The sequence below is a fragment of the Pteropus vampyrus genome, unplaced genomic scaffold (genome assembly GCF_000151845.1).
Source record: "Pteropus vampyrus isolate Shadow unplaced genomic scaffold, Pvam_2.0 Scaffold90, whole genome shotgun sequence".
Classification (NCBI taxonomy): Eukaryota; Metazoa; Chordata; class Mammalia; order Chiroptera; family Pteropodidae; genus Pteropus; species Pteropus vampyrus.
Window position 1 is genome coordinate 3,653,152 of NW_011888871.1, and position 8,382 is coordinate 3,661,533.

The 8,382-nt window shown below is 55.2% G+C and overlaps 1 protein-coding gene across 2 annotated transcripts in view; it reads right to left on the reverse strand.

Annotated features, from left to right (window-relative positions):
• Positions 1 to 969: 969 nt before the first annotated feature.
• The window catches only part of CPLX2 (complexin 2), an 86,700-nt gene continuing 79,287 nt past the window's right edge, over positions 970 to 8,382 (reverse strand). The window contains exons 3-5 of one of the 2 annotated variants that reach the window (XM_011363863.1): positions 2,381 to 2,498; positions 2,093 to 2,268; positions 970 to 1,362 (exon numbers count right to left, since the gene is read on the reverse strand). In XM_011363863.1, the coding sequence (XP_011362165.1) occupies positions 1,165 to 1,362; positions 2,093 to 2,268; positions 2,381 to 2,411 (405 nt within the window). In that variant the 5' untranslated portion in view covers positions 2,412 to 2,498 and the 3' untranslated portion in view covers positions 970 to 1,164. The remainder of the gene's footprint in view (positions 1,363 to 2,092; positions 2,269 to 2,380; positions 2,499 to 8,382) is intronic. The other variant, XM_011363862.2, reaches the window with a different exon arrangement.

Below are 8,382 nucleotides of genomic sequence, written 5' to 3' on the forward strand. Positions count from 1 at the left end.
AACAGTCTCTGCCACGCACACCCATGCATGAGTGGACATACACTTCCCTCTCTTCTTTGCTTCATGGCCCCCCAGTTCTCACATGACTGAGCAGGAGGCCTTACAGTTTGGGGTGGGAGGGACAAGTGCTCTCACACATCCCAGAGGAGAGTTTGTTCTTGGCCAGTGAGATGAATGGACAGATGCCTTCTGTCAAGTGGGGGGACTGGCTTCTCCCCAGAGGATTGGGGCATTCGCCAGGAAGGGTCCTCCGGGGGACCATGGAGTCCTGGAAGCACATGGACAGGACGAGGTGCGGAGGAGGGGTGGATAGGAATGGGGGCAGCTTGGCTGACCAATGGGGGTGTCCCATGGCATGGGCCATTGCTGCCCAATGGCTCCAAGTGGTTTTAGGGGGGCCTGGGCAGACCCTTGTCTGGGCAAGCTGGGCCCAGACTGGCAGTGGGGCCCCAGGACCTAAGTGGAGGGCAGGGAACAAGGAGCTGCCCTACCCCAGGCCCCTCCACAAATGAGTTAAAGTCCAGAGAGGATCCATGTGGAGGGACTGGCTTGGCAGGGGCTGCGCCTTTTAAGGGAGGGGCCGAAGGAGGGGTGTTCCTGGGCTGGGTGTCATCACGGGGAGGGAGGAAGGAGACCCCAGCCTCCTGCCCAGAATACAGGCTGGCTTACCCTGGCTCCCTTCCTCAGAGCCAGGCCGTTCAATGCCCCTGCCCTGACCTCGAGGCCCCCTGGGGGTCAGGTGCCAAAGGTCAGCATGCTGGGCAGGGCTGGAATGTGTCATTACTTTGGCTGGCTGTGGACAGTGGTCCTCCTGGCAGTGGGGCGCATGAAGGAATGTATGGGGGTTCCCACACTAGCATAGGCCTTAGGCTTCCCAAAGAGGCTCTAGTGCTTCCTACAGTGGGTTCAGTGCCCCCGCTGGGAAAGGCTGTCTTCCCTTTTCCAAGCGTCTTGGGAGCGAGGTGGGGGCCGGATACCTTGGGATGTGGGGGGTGGGGGGGTGAAGGATCGCTAAGGGGCAGGAGCCCCCGGCCAGAGAAGGGGGCAGAGGCCAACCGAGGTTTTCTCCTTCAGAACTGAGACTTAACTGAATAAAAAGAAAAGAAAGACCCCCCCTCCCCAAAAAAAGTAATGAGTGGCGTGGGGACAGGGCGTGAGGGCTGGTTACTTCTTGAACATGTCCTGCAGCGGCCCAGGCAGGTACTTGAGCACCGTGTCCAGGATGCTCTCCTCCTCCTCTTCCTCCTCGTCCCCGCAGCCCGCAGGGATGGCCTTCTTGGGCCTTGTCAGGCTGCCCTCGCAGGGCTGCTCCAAGGCTGCCTTCTCCTCCGCCTCCTTCTCCTCCTTCTTCTTCAGACCATACTGGGGAGGGGGAGGGCGGAGAGGGGCGTGAGCAGGGCAAGGAGAGAGCAGGCCTCAGGGTCACGCGGACTAGGGGGGGGGGCAGCTCACGAGACACCCCCTCCCCCGCCAGCCTCCATCCTCTCAGCTACAAAATGGGGACAAGGACGCCCTGTAGCACTGTGCCTGTCTTCAGAGATGGTACATGGGGTTTTCTTCACAATTAATACGTGCTCAAAATAGCGTATCTTTTGAAGTCACTAAGATCTGAAAAACGGAAGTTCTCATGTGTGTTTGGACCCAAATTTTCGTGACAAAACTTGACTTCATGTGATGAAAGCCTACTTATAGCCTTGATTTACCGCAGCGGTGTGACCAGACACGTATCGAGCTGTTTGGCATAGGGTGGCGGTTTGCAGGCGCACTGGGAGTGACACATAATAGTGACAGGTGCCCAGGGCACTATGGTATTTTTCTGGATTCCAAGCACGTTTGGCCCCCGGGGTTCTGGGTAGGACACTGCAGACCACAGCAGCCAACGCTCCGGGGCGCTCCCTGCGCGCGATCAGTATCTTACGTAATCCACGTAGATTCTGGAGGGAGGCGCCCCTGGACACCCATTTTTCTGACGAGAAGCGCGAGGCTCGGAGGGAGCTAGGCCAAAGGGCAGAGCGGGATTCGGGGGAGCCCGGGGCGGGGGTTCGGGGGCCTGCTGCGCTCGGGGAGGGGGGCAGCACGCGGGCGCGCTGACCTTGTCTCGGATCTGCTGCCGGACCTTCTCGCGCTCCGCTTCCATGCGCGCGTGCTTGGCCTTGCGCTCCTCCTCCTGCTGCCGCAGCGCCTCCTGCCGCTCCTCCTCCTTCTTCTGCGCGTCCGGGTCCTTCTCCTCCTCTCCCCCCAGCATCTTCCCCATGTCCTTGGTGGCCCCTGCAGGGGAGGGTTTGGGAGGGAGAAGGCGGGGTCAGGGGTCCAGGGCTGGGGATAGAGGGGCTTGGTGCGCTGAGGCCCTGTCCCACCGGGGTCGGGACCCCGGCCTCACCTCCGAGGGCCTGCTTCATGACGAAGTCCATGCCTGCAGCTCTGGTTAGTGCTCACCGGCCCGCAGCTGAATTTGCATGCAGTGCTCCCGGGAGGCCTGGCTCTGGAAAGGTGCCAACCTGCAGAAGAGGAGTTAGGGGTCAGATGGAAGAGACCTCTGCAGCCGCAGGGCGCACGTGGCCTTATTCTGGTTCAGGCACTGGACACCATTAGTCTGAGGCCAGACCCAGGGCTCTGGTCCTGAGGGGGAGATGGGAAGGCCTATTTCTTGAGCACCTGCTATGTGCTGGGCACACGTGTGCTGCCAGGTGGCTTCCGATCCCAGTTTTAAAACCATCTTGACTATCGCCTGAATTCGATTGAAGTCAGAAGTCTTGGAAAGAGCCGGTGACTGGAATTCAGGCAGAGCAGGGTTCTAATGCCGCCCTCATTCCTTATTTGCCATGTGACTTTCATGCAAGTTACCGAACTTCCTCGAGCCCCTTTCCTCCTCTCTAAGGTAGACGTGGCAGTGCCTCCTTTCCCAGAGTTCCCGTGGAGACTGGAGAGAATTCCAGCCTGGGCCGCTGGACCGGCCCCTGGATGGCATGAGCGTGTGCCCAGGGCCCCGGGCGATCAGGGGCGGGTGGAGAAATGAGAACAGCTAGCTTGGATGAAAACATCCAGACCTCTGAAATTAGACAAATGGAGAACTAAATTATTTTTCTTGCCGCATACATGTACTATCGATTTTTATTTTGAATTACGCAGGGGAGTTAGAGACACGGTAATAATCTTCTTGGAGCACGGGCCTTGTAAGTGCCCAGTTTATGTTAGTCCTCTTTCTCCTCTCCTTAAATCACTGACTTTCAGTTTTTATTATTTTTTTTTATTGTTATTATTTAGCCTCAGAAGATTTTCTTCAAATAAAATCTTAATGGGAATCTCAATACGTAAAGTCTGGAAAAGCGGAATGGTTGCAGGGGGGTGGTGGGGGCGGAGCGCCTGGAGCCTCCCTTTGCCCTTGGCCTCCTTCTTGCCCTGTTTCCCCCACATCCCTGACAATTCGAACCCCGATGCTCCAACTCCGAGATTTCCTTGTTATTGTAGTCATTCGGTTTCACTGGTTCGTTCATAGGCGGAGCCACCACAAATCCCCTCCTGGGTGTGGATGGGACATCTCTGAGCTGTCCAAAGTGTGCCGTGGCTTGATGGTCAGCTGAGGCCAGATCGACTCCCCAAAGCCTTTCATCCCACACAGCCTTGGGGTCTTCGTAATTTGCTGGGAGGAAATAGGGGTCCTGGGAAACGGTGGCAGACAAGCCAGGCCGGATATTGCAAGCAGGCTGAGTTCAAGGTCACTGGCTGTTTGTTGACGATGGCTTTTCTTTATTTCTTTCAAAATGAGAAAACGTATCAGCAAACTGTGATCCTTCCATAATGGGGCCTGACAGTTTTTTTGAGGCTATCTACATGATCAGACCCTCTGATAAGTTGTTTTGAGGCGAGAAAGTCATAATGGAGTAGAAAAAAAGTCCCCACAGGCTTTGGCATGAGACAAGCCTGCTCGGAGATCCTGGCTCCAGGACTCACTGGCCCCCTGGGAAAGCTTCCGTTTGTTCCCTACGAAGCGGGAGCATATTAAGTCTACCCTTCTACTGACGTTTGAAGGAAAGATAGCGCTCAGGCGCTTGGTGTGTAGCAGGAGCTTATTAACGTTAGCCTGTCGCTGACTGCACTTTGATGAGAACACGCCCAAACTGAGTGGCATTTCCAGGAAATGCAGGAGAACCCACCCTGACCTAGAATTCTGTGTTTGAAGGCTGCTGTGCTCAATCAAGATGTTTTCATTTGATTCAAAACATTGTAAAGAGACTGCATTTCTAAGAACAGGAAAAGAACAATTTAAACATCGAATGTTTTCAGGAACTATTGGGTTCCTCCTCTGTGTTTACATGCAGCTCCAGGAACTGCCAGGTGGTGGTGGAGGACGCAGGACTCTAATTTGAGATGTTTCAAATTGGTCGACAGGGCACCTGGGTTTTAGTTCCAGACTCATCCCTGACTCGCTGCTCTGGCAAGTCTCTCCCGGACTAGCCATCCTTCTGCGTTCTTTCGCCGCTGCTTCTGGAGGGGCGGTTCTGTGGCATCTGAACTCCTGGCCACCCCACCGTGTCCTCACACCTGTCTGTGACTCTGTTCTGTCCTCTCTCCCATCTCCTCCTGCTCTCTCTCCTACACCCCCCCCGCCCCGTTTCCCAGCATCCCCTTTACCTCTCTCTTTCTCTCCTTTGCCGACTCCTCTTCTTTCTCTCATCTCTCCAGTGATCGTGTTCCCAGGACCCTGACCTCAGCCCCTGCCTCTTTCTCCTCTCTAACCTTTCCCTGGGGGGAAAAGCATCCTTTCTAGGGGCTTTAATGACCGACCCCCCGATGACACTTAGACATTTTACCTGCGCTCCAGACCCCTGTATTCCTTCATCTAACAAATATTTATTGAGCCCCTGCTATATCAGGCAGTATGTTAGGCATTGGGGGTGTGACAGTGAGCAAGATAAAGTCCTGCTCTCGTGCCGATTACGTTCTGAGTGTGTATGCAGTGTGACTGTGCGTGTGCGTGCACGCGCATGTGCTGGGAAATAGGCAATAAGCAACTCAGAAATACACTTGCCTTGCCTTTTGCACACCTGCCCCTGGATGTCCCACAGGCACTCCTCAACCTCAACATGCCGTCCCTTTGTCATCACACTGCCTCCTTCTCCAGACGCCTCTGCTTCCATGCAGTCCTCCAGCAAACACCGATCATCACCCTCAAAACCCCAATACGCAAGGTGTATCTGCTCAAGGGCTGAGTCTCCATGATGCTTCTGTTCCTGTCACTCACTCTAGGTGGCTCTGACTCCGGGCCTGCTGGGAGTATTTAGTCAGGCTTCTTGGGTCCACCCCAGAGTCCTGCTGCCCACTGTCATCAGCATGGCCCTCAGCTGCTAAGCAATTTCTTGTTTGCCCTGTCAAGAACCCCCTAACCAGGTTCTCAAGGCCCAGCGTACTCCTGCCCCATGCCCCTCAGCAGGGGACTTTCCTCCCACTTCCTGTGGTGTAGCGGAGGGTCCTGGAGCCCTGGGGTCTGGCAGACCTGACTTGGATCCTTAGTCTGCTGCTTTTTAGCTGTGTGGTAGCGAGTAATCGACTTAACCGCTCTGGGCCTCAGTTGTCTTTACCAAGTGAGGATTACAATAACACTTTGAAGGGCTAGGAATCATCTGTGGAATGTGTTTGGCACATGATGGGGGCTCAGTAACTGGTCGCTATCATCATTATCAAAATTATTAATGTCAGCAAGTGTAAGCTCCCGTGACCTCCCCACCTCTTGGGTTCGTGCCCAGCCCGGGGGAAGAGGACCCTCCTCCCGGCCGAAGCCCATCCATCTGCCTTCCCCACAGGCCCTCTCCTTCACCCGCCCCTTCATCCATTCATCGCTCCGCCTTCCTCACATCTTCAGCCTCTTTTCCGTAGGTCTCTTTTCTCCCCCTCCTGCTCCAGCCGCTGCCCTGAACCCCACCTTTCCCTTAATCTCTGCCCTCTAACTTCCTGGCGGAGGGATCTCCGCTCGGAGTCTCCACTTCATCTCCCAGTTGAGTCCTACGGCTCAGGGAGATCAGAGATTCGCTGCCTCTGCACTGCCCCCCAAACTGCCCTGGTCAGAGCTGCCAGAGGCCTCCTAAACGTCAGACCCAGGAGCGTCTTCACAGCCCTCCTCGTCCTGCATCCCTCAGTGGCATCAGGTGCCCATGATGGCCCTGGACCCCACCCCTACCCCACGTTTCCCTGCCATCTTCTCGAACCTCCTGAATTTCATGACAACACCCTTGTGGTCTTCATCCTACTCGGATAGGTCTTTTCTCTATCCTTCACGGCTCCTTTCCTTTAAAATGTTGCTGTTCCTTAAGCGATCTCTCCTCCTCCTCCTCCTCCTCCTCCTCCCACTGCCCCTCCCTCCCCCACTGTCTCTCTTGGGAATCTCACCTGCCTGTATTGGTTTATGCCCTTCTTTAGCCACAGATCTCTCTCTCTCTCTCTCTCTGTCTCTCTCTCTCTCTCTCTCTCTGTCTCTCTGTCTCTCTCTCTCTCTGTCTCTCTCTCCCCCCTCCATCCCTTCCTCCTTCCCTCTCTCCCTCCCTCCCTCTTTCCCTCTCTCTCTCCTCCTCCTCCTTCTCCTCCTCCGTCCCTCTACCTGCTTCCCCAAACCCTCACATTTAACTCTCTGCTGGATGGTGTCACACGGATAATCTCCATGCAGCCTGTCCCAGGAGCGGTCTCCTCCTTGCCTCCCCCACCCAACCATCTCTCCCTCCAGCACGCCTTATTCCAGTTGCCTCAGCTGAAGATTCCAGTCCGTGAATTCTTCACTCGCTCACTCACACTACAAATATTCTTTGAGCATCTGCTCTCTGCCAGGCATCGTTCTGGGTGCCGAGGCCGTGGCAGAGCACAAGGAAGTCCCAGCGTTTGCTCTCACAGGATGCAGTTGGCTGGGGAGGCAGACATTGGACAAAGGCCACACAAAAAATTGGTGCATTACAGTCGGGATGGGGTGCTGAGGGAGAAGTCCAGAAACTGTAGCTTCACGATGCTGTGTGCACACTCTGCTTTCCTATGGCTGCTAACACCTTGCCTCAGGGCCTCAAGGTCCTGGATTGGTGTACAACCTTAAGCTCTTCCCCCTCCCCCCAGCTCTCATCCATCCTCTACATGGCCGACGATTAATCTTCCTAAAGGGCAGACCCACTCATGCAAACACACCCCGAAACGGCTCCACGTGGCCTTGTTCAACCGACCACAGTCCTTGTGCTGACCTTCAAGTCCTGCACGGTCTAGCACCTGCCTGCCTTGCCATTCATTTTCCACATCCCGTGCCTGGCTCTGCCTCGGCCATACCCCAACACATATTCTTTCCAAACCCCTGGCCATTTGTTCGTGCTGTTTCCACAGCCTCGAAAGCTCTTAACCTCATCTCTGCCAGTTCAGATCCTGGCTCCACTACTTACTAAGTGACCTTGAGCAAGTGACTTAATCTTTCTCATCTGTAAAATGGAGACAGTAACACCTGTGCCCAAGGCATCTTGCCAGCATTAAATGAGATAATGCAGATAAAAGGCTCAGCTCAGTGTTTGGCACATAGTAGGCGCTCAGTTCATATTAGCTGCCATCATCGTCATAATTCTCAGCCACAGCAGGAGCAGCATTAATTTTCAAAGATCTTTCTCAATTGTCACCCCCTCCGTGAAGTTTCTCAAAGATCTTTCTCAATTGTCACCCCCTCCGTGAAGTCTCCTTGATGAAATGTGATGGTGTCTTCCTCTTCTGAGACCTGTGGTACTTTCTAAGGCAGCGTTGCCCACCTCCAGCTCATGCTGTCTGTCCAGCTGTGCTCCTTTCTCTCCTCGGTCCCTCTGAGCTCCTCCTAGGGCAAGGCCTGCATCTTGTTCGTTTGTACTATCCCAGAGTCCCCAAGATCTCCTGGTTCATGGTGGAGCCTCGGGATGTATTAGCTGGATCGGATTTAATGTTGTGTGTCAGCGAGTATGTGAGAACGTACGTGTTTGAAGTATGGTCCTGCATTCTAACTCTGAACTTAGGCATTGTGTGAGTCTGCGTGAGCGGGTGTGCGGGCGGTGTGTAGAGATTTTGCCATATGCCTGTAGGAGTGCTGAGGTCCAGCCCGTAGCTTGCAGCTGAGGATTTCGGCTAGACCGCCAGGAGGCGCTATTTCGCAGTTCTACGGGGAGCTTCGGTTTATGGTGGTGGTGGTGGGGATGCTGGGCTGGGGGAGGGGAGAGAGAAAGGTGGGGGTGGGGTGGGGAGGAGAGCTACTGCTGCAGCCCTAGGTTTCTCTGCCTTCAGCAGCCCGGGAACCCCGGACATGTCTTCAGCTTCCCCTCCCTGACTCCCTCCTGGCCGTCCCAACCCGGGGGCAGCACAGCACCGCCTTAGGCTCTGCCCTCTCAGCCTCTGGCCAGTTTC